Below are 24,585 nucleotides of genomic sequence, written 5' to 3'. Positions count from 1 at the left end.
GTGTGTGTATTTGTGCATTTGTGCATTTGTATATGTTGTACATGATAAGATCTAATTAAACATTGCTGATACATTTCAATAATTGAATATAAAATTGAATAATGTTGTTCCTCATGAAACCGTTGCCTCTGATGAACACTGACTGTCACTATGAATCAAAAACAGGCCTCAAACCATCAAACCCAGTCAGGTCCTGGTACCAGATTCCCTTCTGCTCTCTCCACAGGTGTATGTCACACACCTGCAGATCAGCTGCATCTTTGGCCTGTTGGGCTGTTTTTCCATCAGACGCGGACTCTTTACTTTCAACCATCCCGCCAACAGATGACCTCTGAAAAGCTGTAGGGCAGAAAGGAGTGCCTCCTTTACAGTGAAGCTGCTGGATAAAGAAATCCCATTAACAGTTCACAAGATGTGTTTAGGGGGGTATAAATGGTTATATTAGGTCCATATCATTACTTATTTATGAGCTTAAACAAAGGTGTAGGCTTTATTATTATACGTGTCCTAATTATCTGACGTTACATTTTATTCATATGATTGTTTCAAGTGGTGAACGTGTTGCCTGCAAGCTAAACTGAGGGCTAAGAAAACACCCGCCTCTCTCGCTCTGCTCCTGCGCTTTTCGCTCTACGTCACTTCCGCCTTCCTCTCTCTCGCTTCCATCTTGCTCCGCGCATGTGTCTGCTGTTAGTTTACAGGTCAGTGTGGCGCTTTAAATACCTTCTTCCCCGCACTGTTTCCCTCCCCGATCCGACGGCAAAGAGGTAAACGAAAGCCTTCTCTTACTAAGATGGCCAACAAGAGCTAACGAAGCTAACGGAGCTAAAGAAGCTAACGGTTACTGTTTGACAGGCCAGGGCTAGCCCGGTTAGCCGAGAAGCTAGCTTTCAAGTTAGCTCGCAAGTTATCGCAACAAAAGCTCAACCACACCTGCTTGCCTCGGTAGGATTGTGAGTCCGCAGACGGTAGTTTTTAAATTTACACAACGTCACGCTACCTAGATGTCCTTGTTTGTTGTCTACATCACAGAAAAGGGCGTTAGCTTTCGGATGCTAGCTTTAAGCTAACACTTACAGCGCATTTTTTTGGCTGTGACACTGACAGCTCCTCCCCGGCTTTTTATTTAAAGTCTACCGCTATGGATGTGGTGTGGTGTAACCGCGGACTAACACACCGAGCTGCTGCTTCCTGTGTGTGTGTTGTATGTGTGTTTACATGTAGGAGCTCTCCAACAACAACATGGTTTTAACACCATGTTAATCACTAGGACAACAGGCTTTAAGTGAATATTTTAATTTATAAGGAAAGAAATGGTGTAAATATGGGTTTTTGACGTGGCTGTTATATAACTGCACATAAATCAGTAATTCGGCGTGGGTTTAGTGCATGCATTACCTGAATATAAGGATGTATATCATTGCTCTGTGTAGATTATTTAAATGCTTTTTTTAAGTGTGCAAACGTGCATGACAAAAAAGAAAGCGAAGAATAAATACAATCATCACTTTGTCAGGATGTCACATTTCACTTCCCATAGTTCATGTTGTCAGAATGGTGTGTTCAAGTACACGGCAACGTAGTTCTGTTGAAACCCCAGAGGAGAAATAAAGACCATGAAGCATTCACCTGATGGCACCATACATTTTCTATTTCTATTCTACTTCTTCTTACACACCGTACGTGTAAACCATAGATTGTGTTTGCAGTGATCAATGAGATCAGAGTCTTCAGTTGGCACCTGATCGAATCCGATCAGACCAGACCAGATCAGATCAGATCAGATCCCATCAGTGCTCGATGACCCTCAGTCAGATAACTTAGGATTTCCAGTTCGTTTTTAATCTCCTTTTTAATTTTTTGTGATATTTACAATATTGCCGTATTACACAATTGAATTGCTAAATATCCAAAATGTATAGAAAAAGGTTTGTTAAACACGTAGTAATGTACTTTGCTTTTTTTTCCCCCCAGATGAAAGAATCAATTATGAATCAGGAAAAACTTGCTAAACTACAGGCACAAGTCCGCATCGGCGGAAAGGTACGTGACAAAGTAGACTCGTCGTCATGGGTTTCGTGAAATGCTGGATTTTCTGATGTTTCTTAGTGCGCTAAGACATGTGAGGCTGTGCAGCTCAATACAACGGTTTCCATGACAACCGACAATTTCCGACACCGTTGATCGCGGCGAGCTTCCATTATCGGGATAATCGTAAATATCAGCAGCAGTGACTTGATTCAGCTGTCAAGCCTGTTTTCATCTATGAGTAGTGAAATAAAAATAATAAAGTAATACAATAAATACAAATAATTTGATTTATTTGACCTTTACTTATGCAGGGAGATCATTTATGATAATCTTATGTAATGTTATTTTATTATTTTTCAGTTAAAAGAATGTTTTATCTGTGATGCAATCAAAACTATTGTTTCATTACTAAAAGTAAAGGGATTCCAGCATGTTTTAGTGCCATATTAAGAGTTTTAAGGACACTTTGATGATTATAGGGATAATATCATAATTCACAATTCTATTGGCTAAGGATAATCGAGACGTGAGATATTCATATCATCCTGTGTGGATGACAGAGTAAGGTCAGCTTTCAGGCCAATGAAAGTCCCACATCAAGCCTTCATGACGATGGATACAGAAGCATGACTAGATGGTTCAGAACTGGAGGCTTACATACATGTTTGCATTAATCGTCCCGACAGGGAAGCGCCCGCAGAAAGAAGAAGGTCGTTCACAGAACAGCAACTGCAGACGACAAGAAGCTGCAGTTCTCCTTAAAGAAACTCGGCGTCAACAACATCTCCGGCATCGAGGAGGTAGGCGTAAAACTTTAACCTCGTCCCACTTCGTCCTTTCAGCTCGTCATATCGTTGTTAACAGTGCAAAAACCTTCGGCGTGTTGCAGGTTAACATGTTTACAAATCAAGGCACGGTCATCCACTTCAACAATCCCAAAGTGCAGGCCTCACTGGCCGCCAACACCTTCACCATCACCGGCCACGCCGAGACCAAGCAGCTGACCGAGATGCTGCCGGGCATCCTGAACCAGCTGGGAGCCGACAGCCTGACGAGCCTCAGGAGACTCGCCGAGGCGCTGCCCAAACAGGGTCAGGATCCCGTCACACCACAGCTTGTTCTGTATTTCCTGTTTAGTCCAAAACCTGTTGAATAGAGACGAGTCCCGCTGCTCTCGGGAGTTTAAGCTTGATTGTTTCGTGGCTGCTTCAAGCTTCTCACACGTCTCTTCTGTTCTTGCAGCTTCAGATGGAAGAGCGCCAATCGCAACAGTAGAAGAAGAAGACGACGACGTTCCAGGTGAGCGTCCAGTTAATGTCTCTTCTTCTCTTCCACTCAGTTATTTGTTCAACCATTCAAAATCCAAGATTGTTCCTCTGCAGTCTTCTTTGGAAATGCTTCTTCACGTTTGTCCTTTAATTTTTTTAGGGCATCATCGCTGACTTTAGAGTGATCTTTAGGGTCTTGTATGCAAATATCACGTTCACTGTTTATGATATCTTGAGATCCAGTTTGCGACGCATGAGGTTACCATTACAATGAGCTCAGCTCTTCCCGGCACTTCTTCTCACTAATGTAACAAACGATTACGCGTGGATCCGTCTTTTGAAGCCCGATGGCATTATGGAGGGGGGGGGGGGTTATGGAGTAATTGAAGACAACCATTTGAAAGTGTTGCCCCATCATTTTTTACAGCTGCTTTCAGCCCCATCTGTCGAGCACATTGCACTCTTATGTGGAAGTGTGAGCACATCGTTTGGATTACATTGCACCCCCAGTATCACGTTTCATTTGAACATGTTTCCTGAATTGTGAACACCTCCTGAGAATCATTTGTGCGGATAGTCGCGCCTCTCTCCCACGCCTCAAAGCATTTTACCACCGAATCTTTTTTTTGTTTTGTCGTTTCAGATCTGGTGGAGAATTTCGATGAAGCATCCAAGGACGAGGCTAACTAGAGGAAGACGGGGACTTTGTGAAGTGTCCAAACTTGACAGGAACATGTGAGGCACGAGATGTTTTTCTGTCTTATGTCGAGCGGTGGAAAAGCTAATCGTTAACGTACCTGAGAAGATGTCGACTTTTTCTGTGAAATGTGCAACACCTGAACAAACTTGCCTACTGGTATGAATTCTTTTGGAGTAATTTTCTAGAATTAGTACTCTGAAGTATTACAAACTAGGGGAGGGGTATTAAAGCGGAAGCTTTGTTTTAGTAGAACTCATTCCACTTCTTCTTTTCCACCAGACTCTCGAAAAAAAAAAAAAACGCTTGTTGTGCTCTGTATGTTCAGTTAGAGATTGTGTGTAAAATGTTGTGTTTAAGGCTCCTGCTGTACATCTTTTTTTCCTCCATGTTACTGAACCTTAATTCTTTTGTGGCCTCGCTCAAAACCACCATATCTGGAATAAACCTTTGCTACTGTCAATACATAGCCACAAGTTCTGTTTTTATTTTAGGACAATTTTCACATCTGAAATACTGTAGTTAATGGGACAGCATCATTAGTTTATACATTATTATACAACTTATTTAAAGGAGCACAAAAAATGTTTTCTTCTCGCCATTTTGTTTCATGTATTTTCTCTCACAATAATGGCCAAAATCAAAATAAGTCATGACAACCATATGAATAAGAAGGAACATTATAATATAAGGATTAATATATAAGACAATTGTGAAATCTGTATATTTTCAGGCATGCCAGCAGCATGTTATTAGATTCTTAGCTCATATTTAATCCTACAGCTTTAGTGATAGACTTTTCCTCTTCAGTTCAAAAAGATCTTTTAATTAAATAACAGCTTCATATCAGTGACTCAACAGTGGTTTGACCTTTTTTTGATAAACATCCGTACAGATTAGTCAAGTTCTTTTGTCGATCTGCCACTCATTTCTGATATAAAACACTAGCACCGTCACACAGTGGCAAAAAAGCACCGACAACCTTGTTGTATGTTTAATGAGGTGCAAGGTCTGTCTTTCTTTTTTTTTCTTTTTTTAAGTTCACAACACACCAGCGGACATTAGTATCACAATACAAAGGAACAACTGACTTAAAAGCAGTAATACTTTTAGCACATAACACTTCTAAATGATTCAAATAAATAAACCAACACAAAGATCTTCAGGATAAACAAACCAAAAAGCACTCGGTCTCTGTCGTGTCTTCCAGTCTGTACTTTCAACCCATCCAGGCTTCATAAGGGCAACGTGAAACCTCAGAAATGTGCTCGCTGCGAAGACCGGACCATAGGAACAGGCAATTTAACACATTATATTAATATTCTTTAAATGTTAAAATCCGTTTCTTATCCTGGCTAATAAGTTAGTTTAAAAAACACTTAATGGACCAATGATGGCATGTAATATACAATATTAAACGGAAACCTCCATGCTTGTTTAAAGAAAAAAATCAATCCTAGCTCTCCACACATTCAGCAGCATACTACAGGTGGAGTGCAATGCATGCTGGGGTTTAGTGGAGAACTCTTTATCAGTGTATCTAGATCTAGAGCTGCTCCACATTCACTGTGGGGGGAAAAAGTGCAGAGAAGGATGGTTTTAAATTGAAAATTGTCACGCAAACACAAACCGTCAACGAAATAATGTTGATTTAGATGCAACGCCATTGAAATATCCCCACAGCCTGAGCGCGCTACATGATTGTCCAGAGCTCAGCGCCGTCCCTTCGGTGTTCGCCTTCCTCAGGCGCCACACTTCATTCTCTGATTCCCATCAGTAACTTCAGTAAGTGTGCCTCCATCACCTGTTGGACTAAACAGAGAAAACCTACGGTATTTAATTTGACAGGGCTGCGTATCATTTTAGAATTCTTATATTGTCCTCACAAGACAAATATCCATTTGTGTGTGTGTTTATCTACACACATACCATTCCGGTGACCCATAGCAACGGCCATGTCCATCGCATTGAATCCAGAATCCGACTCAATGGTTGGATCAGCACCATTCTCTGGAAGACACACCCAAACTTTATTATTGCACATGTTTATGTCAGAGACCTGAACACAAAATAATGATGTTTATCCTGTGAGATGTATTCCAGGTTGATATTTCTGACCACAGGTGTTACAGATTCCCCGAACGGGACAATAAATCTACTTTCAATTAAAAAAAAAAAAGATTTGTCGTCACCTAACAAGATTTCAACACAGCGTACGTGGTTCCCGTGGACGGCATACAGCAGAGGGGCTCCTCCGTTCTGAAACCCAGAGAAGGAACATCATCCAAGTGAAGCTTCCACAGAGCTTCATTTGATAGCAAGACCAGCAGAGTGAGTGAAAGATCTCCCTTTTTAACACGGCAGCATGGTTTTTGTTGTTGTGACATTCTATGTAAGCAGACGCGATGCGATAAAAGCTCGGCGTTTCTCACCCAGTCATATTCATTGACATCGACGCCGCAGTCGAGGAGCATCTTCACGATATCGGTGTATCCCTTACTGCAGGCTAAGGACAACGCACTCTCCCTCCCTTTGGCCAGGAGGTTGGGGTCGGCACCCTACGGCCAAGAACGTGACGAGTGAATCAATATAATAATAACACTGATATAATAATAATAATAAATAAAAAAAAACGAGATTGAAATAAAATCAAGTACATTTTGGAGCAGAAACTCGACCACGGCGATTTGTCCGTGTGCAGCTGCCCACATCAGGGGGGTAAAGCCTTCCTCATCTTGGAGGTTGATAACTGTCTCTGTTAATACAATACACAAAATCCATTAAATTCTTCTATATAATTTCATCATCAATACCCACTTATCTGTTGTAGGATTTTAACAGCCCAGCTTACCTTGTTCGATCCTGCTGGCCAGAAACACCATTTCCCCCTGAGCTGCAAGCTGATGGATGGACAAAGCTGAGAGGAGGAAACATGCAGATATTGATTAACAATTTTACTTGATTCAAGTCTATTTTAGTCGGGGTTCCTACATCTTCTCCAAAGTCAGATTCAAGCACTTTTCAAGCATTTCAAGGTGCATTTCCATGCTTTTCCAGCACCTTCCAGCTGTGGTAAACTCCATATTTGTATCAATCCAATCCTCAGTATTCAGTCTACTTATTGTGTCACTCGTTCATCACATTAAATGAGATGTTATTGTCCTATAAACAACCAACATGATGTTTGGAGACAGCTTTTTACAGAAGGACCACAAATGAAAGGAAAACTAATTCCACTAACAGATCCACAGAAATATAATCACCAACTATTTTCATCATCTGTTCATCATCAAAAGTCATTTTTCATAAAGAAATGTCAGGAAATGCTGTTTTCAGTCCCTCAAATATGGAGATCTTCTTTTCTCTGTTCTATCATATATGTCATCACATAGAACACACATTTCAAGACCTTTATTCTAAATCCAAGCACATTTCAAACCTTGAAAACCCCATACTCATGAATTGCAAGTGTTTTCAAGGATTTCCAGCACCTGTAAGAACTGTCAGAATTAAAGTGAGCAGCACTTACAATGCACCAACAGCGGCGTGGAAGACACCTCGTTGCCCCGGTGTTTGTTGGTGAGTGTGGTGGACTGTTTGATGGGGGAGAAATGTTTGGTCGTGGATGGCGTGTAAACATGACGCACTTGTATTCCTGGGGAAGGAGACGTCTGGATGTTGCACTCGGCTGCAAGAGAGAAGAGGAAAACATTGGTTTGGTCAGTCAGCTCAGCCTCAGACTTACTCACATGATGAACAAAGCAGGACGTCCCACCTTTGAATAAAACGGAAGCCACCTCCAGGTCAGAGTTCACCTGGTCCTGGATGTTCTTGCTGTCCTCCTCGTTGAGCGACTTGACGAACCTGGAGCAGACGTTCATGTCGAAGCGGTTGGGCAGGATGAACTTTATGCCCATGGCCACGTTCTGGGTGCCCTGGGTGTCGTCTGGGCTCGCACCCATCGACTGCTCGGTCTTGATGGCACTCAAGTCCGGCATCACGCAGATCCCCTCCATGTCCTCCGCGGTCCCCCCGGAGCCGGACACGTTAACGTCCATTCTCTCCGACCTTTGAGCCGTCACACCGGGATGAAACAGGAGCCAGCGGCCGCCTGGAACACATTTAATTACATTAACATTAAGTTAAATTAACATTAAACAATACGTGATACGTTAATGTTACCTAGGTTTGGCTGACGGAGCTAATTTAAATACCTAAGGTCCCTAATGTGTTAGCTATCTGTTAGCATCCTAGCTATTGTTTTCGTAACCTTCCGTTAATCACAATAAAACATCTTGGCGAACACATTTCAGAATGTAAAAACGTTAATATTATTATTATAATTCGGCATAAAGACATTTCTTACTCGATAAGACATGATTTATTCAAATATCCTCATGCGGTCAACCCTCTCTCCGTTCGGTGTTATGATACATTCACGCATGGGCAGTGGATTCCACAACAACGGTGCATCCACTATTAGCCTCCCCGCTTTTAGTTCCGGGAGTTCCGCGGCGAGCGGAACGGGCCGGCGGCGAACCTACCAGGCCGGTACCAGGCAGGCCACCGGTACCGGAGGGTTCGGCGAGTGGAGCGGCACGGTACCGGCGGCAATCCCGGTCCGTCACTTCAAGAAACGTAAAGTTAAACTAAACATCACTGAGTGACAATCTAGGAACATAAAACATTTCACTTTTTCTTTATTCATGCTGGTCGGTTCTTGTGCTCCATTATTGCTCTTATTTATTTAACAGTCTTCTGTGGGGTTTAAGACCTTGGTAATACAATTGTAAATACTCTGAAATAAAATGTAAAAAAATAATAATAATAATTTATAACAGAATGGCTGTACCTCTGGTGCCACCTCCAGGCCAAACTTCTTAAAAAATGATAAGGGCAGTCTGCACAAGTTGAGTGTCATTTATTTTATTTTATTTTTTTATTATTATTATTTTATTTTTTCTATTTTATTTTTTTGTATTGTATTTTGTATTGTGCACTGCTCTGTAATTTGCACTCCTCACAATCCACAACTCAATTGTATTAATGATTTATCTTTCAATTCAACACACTAACAGGATTAAATAGAACTACTGTTTTTGTTTTTATATTCTTTACATTTTTATATTTATATATTTTATTTTAGCTGCGAACTAGAGACTAGAGATGCTCCTCTATCTCAATATTGTACTAAGATCTCCCTGCTGTAGCTTCGTTGAAGGCGCCAACCGTTTTGTTGTAATGTACCATCCGACACTGCAGGGGGCGATAGTGCACCTCAATGTTATTGTCAACTCTTGGAGGAAGCCAGTGAATTCTCTCGTTCCGCCTCCCTGGATGTACTGTGCATAGCTACGACTGGGGGGTGCCTGAGAGAGATACATATTGTATATATATATTTATATATCACACATTAAATATTGTTTTTTTATCTGCCGAAACAATGAGCGGGATTCCAGGGACGGCTGTCGTCCAGGTCACCAATCTGTCCTCGGCCGTGAGCAGCGAGCAGATGCGCACTCTGTTCGGTTTCCTGGGAGACATCGAGGAGCTGCGGCTCTACCCGCCCGAGTAAGAGACACCGAGTAGCTCAGGCAACGCCGCGGCTCTGCGGCCTTAAAAAAAAAAAAAAAAACGTAAACATTCCAATTAAGAACTCGCGGGTGAAATTAAAGTGACTAACCCCGTGTTGTATGTTGTTTTTTTCTGTCTTTTCGTTTCTCTCACAGCAATGCTCCTCTGTCTTTCTCGTCCAAAGTGTGCTATATAAAGTACCGAGAGTCATCCAGTGTTGGTGTGGCGCAACATCTCACCAATACTGTTTTTATTGACAGAGCTTTGATAGTAGTGCCATGTGCGGAAGGTGAGTGCAAAACATTTATTCTAGACAATAAAAGTATAAGCTGTCTCAGTGGACTTGGCTATGGCCTCCTCCTTCCCCCTTTTGAATCCAACGGTTTTTTGTTTTGTTTTTTTGGTTGAATTCTATTTATTTATTTTTATTTTTTTAATTCATATGGGAAAAAATGGTATGTTTTGCCATTTAGTCACCTTTTTTTGTCACAAGTATGTGATGGTTGTATCTAGTTAGATTATTTTGGGGGGGAAAAGCCCCCAAAATGTTTCTGTTTTTCTGGCACAAGGTGGTCTCTTTACATGTAACATTAAAAGCTATTTTGAATGTTTAAAAAGTCATTATGCAATATTTATGTATATGTAAAAAAAACACTGGATTCTCTTCAACAAAAGTGTGTATTAATGTGGAAATGAAAAAGTCCATTCCCATCACAGCTAACTTAATCCTCTCTCTCTCTCTCTCTCTCTCTCTCTCTCTCTCTCTCTCTCTCTCTCTCTCTCTCTCTCTCTCTCATATTATTGTTTGTGCTCTTTTTCTTTAAATTCCTCCCCCTTTGGTGCCACTGTTGTGTACAGTTAAAAAAAAAAAAAAAAATATGATATCACCTCTAACTTGATGCTTTTTGTCCACGTGACTTGGTGCTTGGATGGCTACTGAGTTTATTAATTTGGTTTTGTATGTTTTTTCTGTGTGATTATGTGTGCATATCAGATGACTAGACTGGCCCAGCTGTTACACTACACTAGCCTGAGTCAGGCATTGTTTTCCAAGCCACTATCCCCGATCGGGCCAACGCTGCCTTCAAGGGGGGATGTGACCAGGAGAATAGCCTGCTGAACCTTCCAAGATGGACACCTTGTCTCTTTTTTTTTATTTATTTATTTATTTTATTTTGGTTTGTTTCCTTTCATACTTTCCCATGTTGTCCACTCTCTACTGTCTCTATCTAGAAAACTACAGTATTGCTTATCTCTTAGCTTTTTGTGTTTTATATTTGTTATTTTTGGTTTTTGTTGTTTTGATTATTGTCCAACCCCCCACCCCCTCTCTCTCTTCTGCTACAGCTGCAGCTTGTGTGTGATTGAATTCTGTCCAGGTTGCTACGGCATACCGGTGGGATGTGTATCACACATGGGAGGCTAGGAGGATCACTAACACTTTACTCTATTGTCACCCCACTCCTGTTGACATAGTGAGAGGGGCTAGACGTTATAAAAAGTGAGACCCAGTAGAATCTTTTGAATTCTATTTGCACTTTTTTTTCACCTGTGCTGTAAATCTGTAGTCTAAAAGGTCCCCCCCCCCCCTTCTCATGTCACCACATTTAGTATTTAATTATAACACAGCCACTCTCCTTTTCAACGCCATTCTCTCTTTTGAACTTGTTTGTTATTGGTCTTAACGTAGCTCTCTTCTCCAGCTATGAAAGCAGCAGACTTTAATCCAGAGTGGAACGAGCAAAATTCCCTAATTGTTTTTTTTATACATATCTATATATATAGCTAAGTCTTGGCCTACAGTTCTTAAAATTGCTGTTCTTTTCTGTATCTGATGTCCTGTGTGCTATTAGTGATGCAGCCATTGGGGTTGTCTTGTGTTGCACACCTTTCCAACACTGCGAAAACGAGTCTTGCCCCCTCCCCCAAAAGCGTCCATGCTCGATATCGTATGGTTCATGACCAATATGTTTCCAGTACAGGTGACCCATGCATCAAAGTGTTGACTCATTCTCTGCATTGTGTTTTTTTGTTTTGTTTTTTTTCAATGAAAAGAGACCAAGGACAGAAAAAACAGTGTTCTTTTTGTTTCTGGGGAAAAAAACAGATATTCTTTGAGAATAATGATTGAGATTTGAGAAGAATAGTTTAACACAAAGCAAAGTAAAGGATGCTCGGTCTCCAGTAGTAGACAGTAGATGACTTGTAGGTTTTTGCAGGGAAGTGTATGCTCTCTTTCTCTCTAGAGTACAGTGGGATTAATGTGCAGACATAGAGGAGACAGAGAAAAGACTCCCTCTATTGCCTTCACTAATATTTGCTTCTGTCCTGCAGGGAAAATCCCAGAAGAGGCCAAGGCGTTGTCACTCTTGGCCCCGGCCGCCCCGGCACCCAGTCTGGTTCCTGGTGGGGGGCTGCTCCCGATTCCTGCGCCGACGCCGCTTCAGAATGTGAGTCTCCAACTCGTTCACACGACACGACAATCAAAGCTGTCAGATCGCCACCTTGTTATCGTGAGTCGGGTGCAGCCATATCTTCCCCTCTTGCCCCATGATTGGCTGTAGCTCCCTAACAGACTCCCTGACGACTCCAGATATTTAGTGTGTGTGTGTGTGTGTGTGTTTCACACCAGCAGCTGAACCTTCCCGTAGTGAACCGGCTGTCGGCTAGTCTGGACCCCGCAGCAGCAGCGGCAGCGGCGGCAGCAGCAGCAGCAGCAGCAGCAGCAGCATCATCGCTCGCCCAGCCCCCCCTCATGGGAAATGTGGATCCCTCCAAAGTGGATGAGATCAGGAGGACCGTGTACGTCGGCAACTTGAACTCTCAGGTAACGTGATGTCATGTGTGTGTGTGTTGGATGTTTTTAATGGTTTTAGGGACAAAAATGGAGCTCTGCGGCTTATTAATTAGGCTTAATTGATAATTTATAAGCTCTTTGTAGCCAGGAGAAATATAAATAAAGCCTTATTTTTGGTTGGACCACGTGGCACTGATGATGTAGGACAACAGACCACTAAACCAGGCCCACGGTCCAGACTACACCTGGACCCTGTTCCCGAGGTTCCCCCGATCCGAGTGCTGTTACACCTTTATGTGGTCTCTCCCACAGACCACCACTGCAGACCAGCTGTTGGAGTTCTTCAAGGCGGTGGGAGATGTCAAGTTTGTGCGGATGGCGGGAGACGAGACTCAGCCGACACGCTTCGCCTTCGTGGAGTTCGTGGAGCAGGAGTCCGTCTCCAGAGCCCTGACCTTCAACGGAGTCATGTTCGGAGACAGACCCCTCAAGTATGTGTTATATATATATCCTCAGTCAGCAAAGAAATGTGCTTAAAATGAAGTCCTCTTTATGTAATATTGTTATTTCTTTCAGGGTGAATCATTCCAATAACGCCATCGTGAAGCCCCCGGAGATGACGGCGCAGGCGGCTGCTAAGGAGCTGGAGAGCGTGATGAAGAGGGTGAGGGAAGCCCAGTGCACCATTGCTGCCGCCATAGACCCGGGTACGTGTCGCTCTGATGCGTGTGTCAAAGGTTTTAGTAATGCACTGAAGAAGATGTTCTGATGTTGAGACTGCCGTTTCTTTTCAGCCGACCTAAAGAAGCGTTCCTCCAGTCGGTCTGGAAGGTCCCGGCGGTCCCGCTCGCCGTCCTGCTCCCGCTCCAGAACACGCAGGAAACGCTCCCGTTCCAAACACAGGTGTTCTGAGATTTCACTCGTACGACGCTGTGATCACTATGATCGGGTCCAGGCACTGACTTTTTATCTCATTTCCCCTTCCTTCTTGTTGGAGCAGACCGGCGCCGAAGTTGTTGCCGAGGACCGACTCCCACAATTCCAAGAGCGGCCACAAGAGGCGTTCTCGCTCCCGAGACAAGAGACACAGTCGCAGTCGCTCCAAGTACGTTGTCCAAGACGCTGTTTCAGCTGCTACTGTAGTTTTAATTTAAGTTATTACAGTGGATTAATCCAGGAGGTCACATAATGTTTTATGAAGATGTGTAGTTCCTGCGCCGGCCAGCAGAGGTCACCGGGTCCTTAGTGAGTCTGGAGCTGCCTTGGATTGGCTCCTGTTATGTTGCATCTGGCACCATGGGTCAAAAATGTATCTGATGATCTTATAAACCTTATTATATCTGATTAACCTTTTGGAACAATAAGGTGACTTTGGACTTTGTGTCATTCATGCATATTTACTCACACTGACTAAAAGCCGCCTCCAGGCTACCAAATCACTGTGAGATCGGGGCCTTAAACCAGGTTATGTGTTGTTATCAGGGGCCACAGGAGGAGGAGCAAGGACCGGTCCAAGAGCCCTCGGAGGAAAGTCAAATCCCCCTCACCAAAAAGGTAAATCCACCTCTTCCCATCATCCTCCCTGATTTCAGATGTTCTCCATCGTTTTTATGTTTCAAAACATATTTTTGAGCTTGTGAGATTGTGATTGACCCCTTTTTTTTTGTTTTGTTTGCGTTGGCTTCGTTCAGAGGGAGGAAGGACAAGAGAAGGGAGCGCAGCAAGGACAGAAAGGACCGCTCTTCGTCGAGGAAGAGGAGCCGTAAAGACGAGGACAGGATAAAGAGCAAGGCCAGGCCAAAGAAGGTAATGACGCCGTCGATTTAATGAGCCGACGTTGTCAGACAACGGAGCGGAAAAACACTGTCCAAAAACAAGATCAATCTGGTTTCTTTGGTTCACCGTCCGGCTGGAGAACCGAACCACATGAACGCCGACCTACTTTTGAAAGTTCACTCTAAAGGTCACACAGAGGTGATGGCTGTGAGATAAAAGGCTGCTGTTGATAACGATCGCAGCGTCTTCATGCTGTGTGAAAATGTTCTCAGAAACGACTGCAAATCTGCAAAATGCTCGTTTTGTCGACGTATACTTGAGTTTAGGTAAATGATACTACACTCCAGATCCTCCTCCTGTAGACTTTATGATCACAGCCTGTTATTATTAAGCTGCTGTAAATGGGGGGGGGGATGTATTTTAAGCATCCATAGAAACATCGTACTCTTCTCTCTGAACCGCTGCCAGTAATCGACTCTACATATATAACGGCAAACTTTCATAAACGGAAATGGAGGTGAAACCTCATCGGCTGTTCATTGTGATTGTTTGCGGCGATTACTTTTTTTTATGTCTACAACTGTGTGTTTTTATAGAGGTTTAGTGTCGGATGCTGGACTGGATCCTAACTGGGAATAATAATAAAACCATTAAAAATCTGAAGATAAGAAAAAGCAGTATTCCTTTAAAAACTAGAATATTACTGAGTATATATATTAGAGTGTGGTCCTAGTTTTTCAGTTTCAGTACAGTTGTAGTTAAAAATGTTCTGTTTTTGTTATTTATCGTTTCATATTTATTCTCTAGCCTTGTTTTTGTGATGAGTAGAGGGCGTGTCCACCAAAGCCCATATTTTAAACGTTTTGCAATGACGCTTCAATATAAGATAAAGTGATTCCAGTATTGTTTTAGTGCCATTTTAAGCATATTTTGATGATTATTGGGATAATATGGCAGTTATTTTGGTTTGGTGAGGCCCTTATGTGTTTGTTAATGAATGAAAGGTAAAATAAATGAGAAGTTAAGCTCCGGCTTCGTTGGGTTTCCAGGTGGAAAGGGACTACGACCGGGAGGACTACGAGAGCGACCGAGAAGACTCGGTGGCGCTCAGCGAGGACGTGACGTCGTCGTCGCCCTGCGCCCGCCACAACGGCAGCTACAAGACCTCGCACTGCTGAGTCGGCACCTACGGGTGCTGAGTCGGCACCTACGGGGTGCAGCCGGCTCCCGAGTGATAATCACGACGCCGCAGGAACTTGATCACGTGATCTCAGCGCACCGTCGCGTGCGGATAACCACTCACACCGGTGTGTCTCTCACACGCCGTCATCTCCTGATTCTTTTGTTTTTAACAGCACGTTCTTTGGCAACACGTGGATTCAGCTGATTATCAGAATCTCACTTAAAGGGCAAGTGAGCACACAGTGGAGATCGAACCAAGCTGAAGACGGAAGTAACAGTACGACACTAAATACTACAACCTCAGAAAGTCAACGCCTCAACAACAACTGGACAGAAGCACGCAGATTGGATAACTGCATACTGCTTTTATGCAGGTGATATCGTGTCCCACCTCCTGTATGTGCTAATTACTCTAAATACCTGTTATTCTTTCTGTGTGGATACCAAACCTGTAGTACCCCTTTTTGCTTTTTGAAACTCGGTCAGAAGAAAGACGAGCCTGAGAGGAGACGGTGATTCATTCTCATCGATTTCTCATCGATCGTTGTCCCAATATTACAAATATTACACATTTTGTACCTAAATATGAAAAGACCACATTCTTGCTTCTCCATTCCTCAGTAGTGCAAAAGTCCTTTGACGCCCTGTGATCAGTATTGCAGTCATACTGTAGCGTGTGTGCTGAGTTTGGTTCACTACTTCAGGCAGCGTTTAATACGACGTATTAAAAAGTTGTAGGAAAAGTACTGCAGTAAAATTCGTATTCTGTAGTTTCTCATGACTTTCCACTTATCATAAAGCTTCTAGAGTTTTCGACAGTTGAATTTTGTCAAAACAAAAACTAACCTGCAGGAAAAAAAATGATTATAGTGTAATCCAGGTTCATTATCGTGTTTTCATCTTCTGTGTTACGTATTTAATACACGTTTCTCGTATGCGTGGGAACAGGAACCCAATCAGTGTATAGATGCATTTAAAACAAAATAAATGCTCACTTGCCCTTTCTGTGGTGTTAAATCTACCAGGCCTGTGAAGAGTCCTTTATTTCCTCTGTTCTGCAGCGTTTATTTTTTCCTTCAACATGTACGCTGTTGATTTTAAGACTTGAATGCTGTAATTATGAGAATGCAGAATCTGTTGCTGATATATTGATCTCATTTCATCAGACACAAATACAGTTTCCATTTTATGGTTCTACATTGCATTTTTTTTTAATGTTTCTGATTCGTCACGACAATATATCATCTTTTCCCTGTTATTGTTGTAATGCTGTGAGATAAAAAAAAATACTATTTACTGTTTTATAGATCCAAAATCAAGCCTATACTGTAAAAAATGCTAGTGGTGTGCAGAGCGTCTGTCGGTTCACATTGTTCAAGGTCAACTAACTGCTTGCAAGCACAGAAGGGTCAAAGTGCCTAGACTAAGATTGTACAGAATATTCTAATAAAATACGGAGACTTATTGACAAATGCAACCTGAATTTATTGTTTAGGATGTTAAAAAGCTAAAAAAAAAAAAAAAAAAAAAAGACTAATGATATGTTCTATTTAAGTATTGTCAGATGTCTTTAGTTATTAATAGAGTAGATTGAACATTCATGGGACTTTTGTGAATTTGTCTTTTTTATTTTATTTTAACATTTGTCATTTTTTGGGGTGTTTCAGTTTGCAGTACTGTGATTGTGTCAAAAATGTGTCGGCAAACATTGAGATCAGTGTTTTTTCTTTGTTTTCTTAAGTTTCAAGGGGAACTTTTAAAAGGAGATTTAAATTCCTACCTAATGCTTTTACAAACCTAATTTAATTCTTTTTTTATTGTACACAAGGCTTCAGTTTGAAGTGGTGAACTCGTGATACAGAAAAAGAAAAAAAATATTTCCAACACAACCAATTTTATTTTTTTATATCCATGTATCCACTGTGTAAGGTAAAATACTGTAGAACTGACTCATGGTTTCACTCCGGGGGGGCAGTGGCATTCGATATCTGTGTTTTTTGGGGGGGATTTGATGTAAAAAGGTTTGGAAACACTGTTTTTTGAAGAGCTCGGATGTGTGTATGTGGTCCTCGGTTTTGAAACTTTAACACCGGATCCGTTTCCCAAAAAAAAACACTCAATAAAGAGACTTTTCATTCAGTTATTTTGTTTCCGTGCCGTCGTTGTGTCGTAAATATTGGAAAAACCCCAAATAGTCCAAAGAGAGCTGGATGCAGTGTAACCGTAAAAAAGTGGCAGCAAAAAACTACAAAATTCAGATAAAATTACTTAGATCCTTCAGTGATAATATAATAATAAAAATATACCGACATCTCTTCCCCATTGTGAGTCCATGGGGAGGAAAAACCTCCATCCATCCTTTTTTTTTTCTGTGTTCTAGTAATGTTAATGTTCAATTGTTTGTTGATGACGTCCCGATATTCATGGTGCTCAGAGGATGAATCCCACGTCGGAGATCCTGTGGCTTTTCCCCTGCAGTTTCAAGGGTCCCGGCATAAATACTTCTTCTGGGTATCTCCTTCATCGTGACTTCTGGACCACATGATACGAGAACATTCAAACATTCGGAGGGTTCTCATGATCCCGTGTTCTTTGCTCTTCATGGTCACAAAATAGGCGACATCTCCTCGTGGTCCCAGATCGGACTGGTGCTAAATTGCCGAGTATAGTCCAACCCCGGTGTGACCTCCGGTTTTGTTTCCGTGACCGCCGTGTTCGTTCCCTGAAGCACCCCCTGCTGAAACAACGCCATCGTTGTGTAGCCACTTGAAAAGGCCAAAGGAGAACTTCGGGGTTCTGGTTGGTGAACGTCTGGGAACATTTCCGCGGTGATGTCCGATGGGAAGTCTCCGGTCGCGTCCCAGTGCCGAATTGATTCCAGCGAGTCTTCCTCGTCTTCCGAGGCGTCTAGAAGAGGCAACGTTGGCGGCATTGGGATGGTTTCTTCTTTCTCGAATATCCGAAGGCTGTCCGTGTCCCATTCTTCCACCTTCAGAGTTTTGATGGACTCCAGGAGTTCCTGATGGGGAAGTCAAATAAAAACTTCACAGTCTGACTAGTCGCTTGAGGGTTTTGTCGTAAGTGGAAAAAATGGTGATACAGTAACACACTTACCAGTTCACAGGGCTCTTCTATCTTCCGCATCGCTTTACTGTTCCCAGGGTTCGGTATGTTTGGCCACAGGATCGCTTTCGTTCTAGAAGTAGTAGTTTAGAATCTAAATTCTATTTTAAAATGTTGGGCGTCGCATGTAAGAAGGCGGCTGTACCTTTTTATTATCGGAGGTCCACAAATCAGCACCGTGGCCACAACTGCAACAATTGTGACGATGCCACCGAGATTTGAAAATTCTACGGAAAAAGAACCAAAAGGCCGGATAAACACGACACGTAAGTACGTTTCGTTGCAAATGTAAGTATCAGAAATGACATTTTATGAATGATTGACGGGATACAACCTTGATCTTTGGTTTTAAACAGACTTGCTGTGCTTCGTACTCCGACTCCCGCCCGGGTAAAACCCGACATCTGGACTTCGTACGCGGTGCCGGCTTTGAGGTGCCCCAATTCGTAACTGTTTAGCGTCGGATCGACTGTGACGTCTGCAATTAAACAAGTGAGTTTTTCATCATTTTCACAAATGCAACTTGAAACACTGGATTGTTAGTAGTTGTTAGTATATATGATTATGTTAATGAGCGAGAACGCCACATAAGTGACCTAGCTTCAGGTGGACGATGCTTACTTCTCTCCGCGGTCGTCCCTCCTCCTTGGTATTCGGTGTAGTAAATCACGTAACCCAGCAGAAAACCTCGGATATCGTCTTCTGGAATGGACGACCAACGCAGCTCCGCCGAGTTCAGCGTCACTTTGTGGCTGCTGATGTTTTCGGGAGCACCGATGGGAGCTTTGGGTAGCAAAATGTCAAGAAATCAGCTCTGGATCAGATAAGAAGGAGATTTTCTACAGTTTCATGGTCCCCAGAGGAGTTTTTGTATAGATATTCATGATCCCCAGAGAAGATTTTGTATATATATATATATATTCATGGCCCGAGAGGAGATTTTGTATTTATATTCATGGTCCCTAGAGCAGATTTTGTATAGATATTCATGGTCCCCAGAGGATGAGTCCTGATGCTGATTTCGTGACTACTACTACCAGCTGTCAAAATTCCACAGGGAATTTCCCCCGATATCTACAAGAAAAAGTTCTGTTCAGTCATTCGTGTTCCCAGGAGGATGAACCCTAAAGATTTTTAGCAATCACATGACTTTCCCCATACCACCACCAACATTTGAAAAGGTCTTTGCAACTGAATTTTTGGTGCAGACATCACGACGGTGGGAAGTCGGAAGGCCGGCGACTCACCTCCTTCGGCGAGGTAGAAGTGCGTGGTCCCGTAGGTGCTCTCGCTGTTGTTCACGTGCTTCATGTTGCAGGTGTTCTTGTCGGGCCGCGTGTGCAGCGTGATGCTGTATCTCTTGTACGCCGCCAATGGCTCTGGTTGTTTCAATGAGAACCAGATTCAGGATCAGGACACATGCAAATACAGATATCTGTCTTCCATATTTTACATACTCATTCACATTAGCAACACCACGATTTTATTTATTTATTTTAATAAATGTGTTGTGTTAATTTTATGTTTATGCACATTAAGGTTAAGGATGATTGTGGATCTTTTCCAAAACTTAAAGGCAGAGTAGATCATTTGGCAAAACCACAGAGATTTTGACTTTGAACGCATCGCTGAACCGAATAAGCCCCGCCCCCTTCGTTCAGACCTCTGTTCAAAGCCGGCAAACAGGAAGTAAGTATTGACAGACAGGCAATACGACCAACTTTTTTGATTGGACGGAGTTTTGTTTTTATTTTAATGAATAAATGCAATTAATGTATTCATTGCTGTCGGCATGTTACGAGGATTTCAAGTCGTATAAAAGAAGGTGGTGATCTACCCACCTGGTAAAGGAGTTAAGGTCCTGTAGTTGTTTGTTTTCTGGTAAAAGGACATGTACGAAGCTTTGCGTCCCGTCTTCATCCACTCCACAGAGAAGCACACGTAGCTTTTGATGAGATCGTCTCTCCAGAAAACCGTAAAAGACGTGTTGCTGTGGACCGTCACGTTCAGCTTCCCGTCTCCCGTATCTGTGGAGGAGGACACTGATATATTTATCTTCTTATTCTGCAGGATGGCGTTCTCCCAGAACAGGTTGGATCCCCACCGTTCCCGCCCCGCCGCCGGATCGCCTGCCTCACGGCCGGCGAGGTGCTGGCGTTGTTCACAGCGCTGATGTCGAGCTCGTACGCCGAGTCGGAGAGAATCAGTTTGATCTCAGGCCGTGTGGTGTTCAGGCGTTCCCGCGGTTCCTCTCCCGACGCTTTCCCGATGCTCACGCGGTACCCATCATGCATCTGGTCGGCTGGAAACTAATGTAACAGAGGTAAAAATGCACTTTATTCATCTTCACATTTGTATTTGTGAGTTTTATTCAGACTTTAATTATTCTTTCATGAATTTAATTGTATAGGATGCCTTTTATAGTGTTCATCCAGAATATATCTGTTCTCATCTCGTCTCTCATCAGTACTGTGCACAGTGAGTTGAGAATATATTGTACTGTCAAAAAATATATGTATGTATTTTGATTGAAATGTGTACCTTCCAGGTTAAGGTAAGCAGCCGGCAGCCTTTTCTTCCCACGACGTCAACATCTTCAATACTGACGATGAACGGCTGCGTGGTCAGTTCTGCAAGACCACATTTTTATTTATCGTGAAATGAGACATTTCAAATTCCATCTGCTCTTGTAATCGTAAAGCTTTTCTTTCGTCACAATTAACAGCATATTTATAAAAAAAAAAACTTTATTTTTTTGCAGGAAGCCAGCTGACCTGTCGGGACGGTGTAGTCTCCACTCCACACACACTGCGAGCATTTCTTGTTCGTGACGCATCGTATCTGTACGACGTAAACCAGCGAGGAGTTCAGATTCTCCGCCACACATTTCTCTCCGTTTGCCGGTTGATCCGGTGACTGTTAGGAATAAAACAAAACACGAGTTGTTTTTTTCCCCTGGAAATGCTCATCGTTAAACTCCTTTTTTTAAATCATCTAATTTTATCAAGATCGTACGTAAAAATAAAACTTGGTCACAGGCGACTAAAGATAAATTAAAAGGGGAAACTCATAATTGTCAGTTTACTTGTTTGTGGCCTTAAAACACGTCTTCTGCAAATCTAGAGCTTTACAAAGTTTATTGCTTTTAGCCATTTAGCACTTTTAGCGTTTGGAGTTAGTGTTAGCATGCTTAGCTAAAGACCGTGAACATGATGGTTAGCGTGCTGACCTGGCTCCACGACCTTTCGCCCATTGCCTTATATCTCACAGAGTAGTGTTTGACGGCCTCGGCGTCCTCCTGCAGCCAGCTCACGTTCACCAGGAGTTTCCCGGAGTGGCGTCGGAAGGACGCGTCGTACGGCGGACCACATCGTACTGAAACACACACACACACACAAAAATCCACCCATATTCAGTCAGAGACGCATCATCGTCGTCAAAACGATGGGAAATCAAAAAGGACCATTTTTAATATTTTATGTGGCACTTACGCAAGTTCTCCAGCGAACCCGCGAAAACTGCTTTTGTGCAATTTGCTGATGCGGCGTTTTCCAAAACCTCTGCGGTCATGTTGTACTTTTGAAACACTGCGATCTTTTGAGAGACTTCAGTGATGTTGTCGTAAGCGTAGCAATATTTTCTGCGTGTGGAAGGTAGAAAATGCTTTTAAAAAATCATTATTTTATCATCAGATCATCATCGCAAATGTACGACGACATATTAGGGCCACTGTAGGAAAAAAACAGAGCCGTGAGAGGGGGCGATATTCAGAGAAAAAAGTCGCAAATTTGCGAGTTTATTTAGTGGCAGATTTGCGAGTTTATTAAGGGGCAAATTTGCGAGTTTATAAAGTGGCAAAATTGCGAGTCCATAAAGTGGCAAATTTGTGGGTTTATTAAGTGGCACATTTGCGAGTTTATAAAGTGGCAAAATTGCGAGTTTATTAAGTGGCAAATTTGCGAGTTTATAAAGTGGCAAAATTGCGAGTTTATTAAGTGGCAAATTTGCGAGTGTAAGAAGTGGCAAATTTGCGAGTCCATAAAGTGGCAAATTTGTGGGTTTATTAAGTGGCACATTTGCGAGTTTATAAAGTGGCAAAATTGCGAGTTTATTAAGTGGCAAATTTGCGAGTTTATAAAGTGGCAAAATTGCGAGTTTATTAAGTGGCAAATTTGCGAGTGTAAGAAGTGGCAAATTTGCGAGTCCATAAAGTGGCAAATTTGTGGGTTTATTAAGTGGCACATTTGCGAGTTTATAAAGTGGCAAAATTGCGAGTTTATTAAGTGGCAAATTTGCGAGTTTATAAAGTGGCAAAATTGCGAGTTTATTGCGATGCTAACAGCTTGCATTTATGGTCCTTGGTGTGATGATGTTGATGGTTATTGTTGTCACACGTTGTGATGGATTAATTAGAAAAATGTATGCGTACATTCATGGGAGTTAGCTAGCATAGATGCCGGTTGTTATCATCGTAAGAAACTCGGAAATGTGCAACTTTTTTCTCTGAATATTGCCTCTCTCGGCTCCTTGTTTCTTTCTGATCTGCAGTCGTATTTTAGTATGTCAAACAATACGTGGAAAGGATTGAATTTGAACATCGTACTTGTACTGCTGTTGTATGATGAGTGTGTACGTCTTCTTTGAATCGTACTTTCCAGGTTTCCACACGCAGCGTTTTACACCACGTGGTGTATATTTACCGAAACAATCCAGAGTGTGAACTCCGTCTGAAAGATATCAAAGGTTAGAAATAATCTTAATCTAATCTCACAGATGATTCATTCTGCGTTTTCTTCTTTTTTTACCTCGGTGAGTCACACAGTGTTGATATTTGGAAGAAATGTTCTGTGAGCTGCAATCTGAAAATGGTGAGAAACTACATGACATATTCATTCCTCATTTTTACATCAACTCTAAATATGATACAACTTTATAGGAAATGGAATATAAGAAATCCTTTATTAGTATTTCAGCCGCAATATGACGAGTAATAAGTTGAAAATATGTTACAAAAATAAAAACATCCTACCTGAACTTGAAGCGTGAACACGAGAGGAAGTGTAGAAAGTGAGGGTCAGACCTTGAATTGAACAGAATGAAGACACATTTGACAGAAATATGACTATATTTAATAGAGCAGTTTACTTACAACTTGATTTCACTACAGATACATCTGTTGTGTTGCTTTTATTTATCTTTGTATTCATGTTTTGTAAGGCGCTAAAAAATAAAATGTTTTATTATTATCATTAGTTAACAGGGTGCAAAAAACTTAACTCCTTGACACTTGAATAAAAGAAAATGAAAAAGGTCAAAGATCTGCAAAAACATGACAGTGCGTCTTTATTTTTTATCTAAAAACAATCAAACAAAATACTAATAATTTAAGATCACATACCGAGGATGAAAACACACAGATGGAGTCCGACCATGTCGCCTGGGACCGAGGACTGAAACCACCGGGGAGGACCGGTGGAGGGTCTCACGCCTCCGTTGTGCCCCCATCCACAGTCATCGTGCTGCACTCAAACGCAACTCTCCAAGAGTGAATGACAGGGAGAACTTTTCAGAGGGGGGGGGGAGGAGTAATGCACCCGAAGGTGCAGGGGCGGGTTGACACACTTCACAGCACATTCAGAGCGACAATAAACCGACGATTTGGAGTTTTACTTCTTCTTTCCACAAATAGCATGCGGGGTCAGACCACTTCTGACGCTCCCTGAACGCATCTCTCTTTTTATCTTTTAACTGAAAGCAGCTTCTTCTTCTTCTTCTTCTTCTCTGCTTCATTTGACTCAAAGACTAATAGTTTCAGGAACTTTTGCTTTTTTTTAATTTTGCTTTCAATGAACTCAACTTGCATTTTTCATTTTCAGAAATTATTCAACTTCAGATTTCGCTTTTAATGTTTTACAGAGAACAGACAGTGACGGGTCTTTAGGAGTTTCCTGGAAATGTGAGGGAATGATTCACCGTGCACACACACACACACACACACACACACTCATTCTGACTTGCAGAACAAAGTTTGTCATTAGAAGAACGTTACCAATCAAAGTTTAACTGTAAACTCTGGTCGTTCTGTCGCCAATGTTTGCACTTTGCACATGTTTGTGCTGTTAGCTGCAAGCCGCCGA

The 24,585-nt window shown here is 42.2% G+C and overlaps 4 protein-coding genes across 9 annotated transcripts; 2 read left to right on the top strand and 2 right to left on the bottom strand.

The window, feature by feature from the left end:
• Positions 1–636: 636 nt before the first annotated feature.
• btf3 (basic transcription factor 3) lies at positions 637–4,465 on the top strand. Of its 2 annotated transcripts, none has more exons than XM_084035160.1 (6): positions 637–701; positions 1,975–2,043; positions 2,718–2,831; positions 2,921–3,122; positions 3,274–3,330; positions 3,943–4,465. In XM_084035160.1, exons 2-6 carry the CDS (start codon positions 1,975–1,977, stop codon positions 3,987–3,989), a joined length of 489 nt encoding a protein of 162 aa, XP_083891286.1. In that variant the 5' UTR covers positions 637–701; the 3' UTR covers positions 3,990–4,465. The 2 variants fall into 2 exon arrangements, with proteins under 2 accessions (XP_083891286.1, XP_083891287.1); XM_084035161.1 differs by lacking the exon at positions 637–701 and adding an exon at positions 743–767.
• Positions 4,466–5,443: 978 nt separating this feature from the next.
• Positions 5,444–8,498, bottom strand: ankra2 (ankyrin repeat, family A (RFXANK-like), 2). Its single transcript, XM_084035153.1, has 9 exons — positions 8,363–8,498; positions 7,772–8,107; positions 7,526–7,684; positions 6,848–6,913; positions 6,654–6,751; positions 6,429–6,554; positions 6,189–6,255; positions 5,926–6,006; positions 5,444–5,808 (listed from the first exon to the last, which is right to left on the bottom strand). Exons 2-9 carry the CDS (start codon positions 8,052–8,054, stop codon positions 5,753–5,755), a joined length of 936 nt encoding a protein of 311 aa, XP_083891279.1. The 5' UTR covers positions 8,055–8,107; positions 8,363–8,498; the 3' UTR covers positions 5,444–5,752.
• Positions 8,499–9,318: 820 nt separating this feature from the next.
• On the top strand, positions 9,319–17,468 carry srek1 (splicing regulatory glutamine/lysine-rich protein 1). Of its 4 annotated transcripts, none has more exons than XM_084035144.1 (12): positions 9,319–9,567; positions 9,726–9,859; positions 11,905–12,020; positions 12,206–12,261; positions 12,292–12,397; positions 12,680–12,858; positions 12,944–13,074; positions 13,162–13,270; positions 13,368–13,472; positions 13,850–13,921; positions 14,059–14,173; positions 15,193–17,468. In XM_084035144.1, exons 1-12 carry the CDS (start codon positions 9,440–9,442, stop codon positions 15,319–15,321), a joined length of 1,380 nt encoding a protein of 459 aa, XP_083891270.1. In that variant the 5' UTR covers positions 9,319–9,439; the 3' UTR covers positions 15,322–17,468. The 4 variants fall into 4 exon arrangements, with proteins under 4 accessions (XP_083891270.1, XP_083891268.1, XP_083891267.1 ...); XM_084035143.1 differs by having other exon boundaries at positions 9,320–9,567; positions 12,203–12,261; XM_084035142.1 differs by having other exon boundaries at positions 12,206–12,397.
• LOC311029783 (leukemia inhibitory factor receptor) lies at positions 17,201–23,984 on the bottom strand. 2 transcript variants are annotated; one of them, XM_084035129.1, is made up of 16 exons: positions 23,847–23,984; positions 23,478–23,528; positions 23,254–23,307; positions 23,052–23,175; positions 21,940–22,088; positions 21,678–21,823; positions 21,223–21,364; positions 20,990–21,078; positions 20,553–20,757; positions 20,290–20,475; positions 19,696–19,827; positions 19,070–19,231; positions 18,783–18,926; positions 18,594–18,675; positions 18,440–18,521; positions 17,201–18,344 (listed from the first exon to the last, which is right to left on the bottom strand). In XM_084035129.1, exons 1-16 carry the CDS (start codon positions 23,878–23,880, stop codon positions 17,931–17,933), a joined length of 2,196 nt encoding a protein of 731 aa, XP_083891255.1. In that variant the 5' UTR covers positions 23,881–23,984; the 3' UTR covers positions 17,201–17,930. The 2 variants fall into 2 exon arrangements, with proteins under 2 accessions (XP_083891255.1, XP_083891256.1); XM_084035130.1 differs by lacking the exon at positions 23,254–23,307.
• Between the last annotated feature and the right edge of the window lie 601 nt (positions 23,985–24,585).

This window comes from Eutrigla gurnardus, assembly GCF_963514095.1.
Source record: "Eutrigla gurnardus genome assembly, chromosome: 19".
In the NCBI taxonomy this organism is placed as follows: domain Eukaryota; kingdom Metazoa; phylum Chordata; class Actinopteri; order Perciformes; family Triglidae; genus Eutrigla; species Eutrigla gurnardus.
Note: the sequence above shows the minus strand (reverse complement) of the source record. Positions and strands in the feature narration are given on the sequence as shown.

What these genes read in the sequence shown, in the direction of transcription:
- btf3 (XM_084035160.1), top strand. Translation starts at nt 1,975, where the DNA reads ATGAAAGAATCAATTATGAATCAGGAAAAACTTGCTAAACTACAGGCA. An exon ending in AAGTCCGCATCGGCGGAAAG is followed by an intron (nt 2,044 to 2,717) that starts GTACGTGACAAA and finishes TCGTCCCGACAG; the next exon opens with GGAAGCGCCCGCAGAAAGAA. An exon ending in ACATCTCCGGCATCGAGGAG is followed by an intron (nt 2,832 to 2,920) that starts GTAGGCGTAAAA and finishes GGCGTGTTGCAG; the next exon opens with GTTAACATGTTTACAAATCA.
- ankra2 (XM_084035153.1), bottom strand. Translation starts at nt 8,054, where the DNA reads ATGGACGTTAACGTGTCCGGCTCCGGGGGGACCGCGGAGGACATGGAG. An exon ending in ATGTCAATGAATATGACTGG is followed by an intron (nt 6,256 to 6,428) that starts GTGAGAAACGCC and finishes TCTGGGTTTCAG; the next exon opens with AACGGAGGAGCCCCTCTGCT. An exon ending in TGCTATGGGTCACCGGAATG is followed by an intron (nt 5,809 to 5,925) that starts GTATGTGTGTAG and finishes TTCTCTGTTTAG; the next exon opens with TCCAACAGGTGATGGAGGCA.
- srek1 (XM_084035141.1), top strand. Translation starts at nt 9,440, where the DNA reads ATGAGCGGGATTCCAGGGACGGCTGTCGTCCAGGTCACCAATCTGTCC. An exon ending in CGCCGACGCCGCTTCAGAAT is followed by an intron (nt 12,021 to 12,202) that starts GTGAGTCTCCAA and finishes GTTTCACACCAG; the next exon opens with CAGCTGAACCTTCCCGTAGT. An exon ending in CGCTCCCGTTCCAAACACAG is followed by an intron (nt 13,271 to 13,367) that starts GTGTTCTGAGAT and finishes TTGTTGGAGCAG; the next exon opens with ACCGGCGCCGAAGTTGTTGC.
- LOC311029783 (XM_084035129.1), bottom strand. Translation starts at nt 23,880, where the DNA reads ATGGTCGGACTCCATCTGTGTGTTTTCATCCTCG. An exon ending in CCGGCGGCGGGGCGGGAACG is followed by an intron (nt 20,476 to 20,552) that starts GTGGGGATCCAA and finishes CCTCCTCCACAG; the next exon opens with ATACGGGAGACGGGAAGCTG. An exon ending in GGACCTCCGATAATAAAAAG is followed by an intron (nt 18,522 to 18,593) that starts GTACAGCCGCCT and finishes TACTACTTCTAG; the next exon opens with AACGAAAGCGATCCTGTGGC.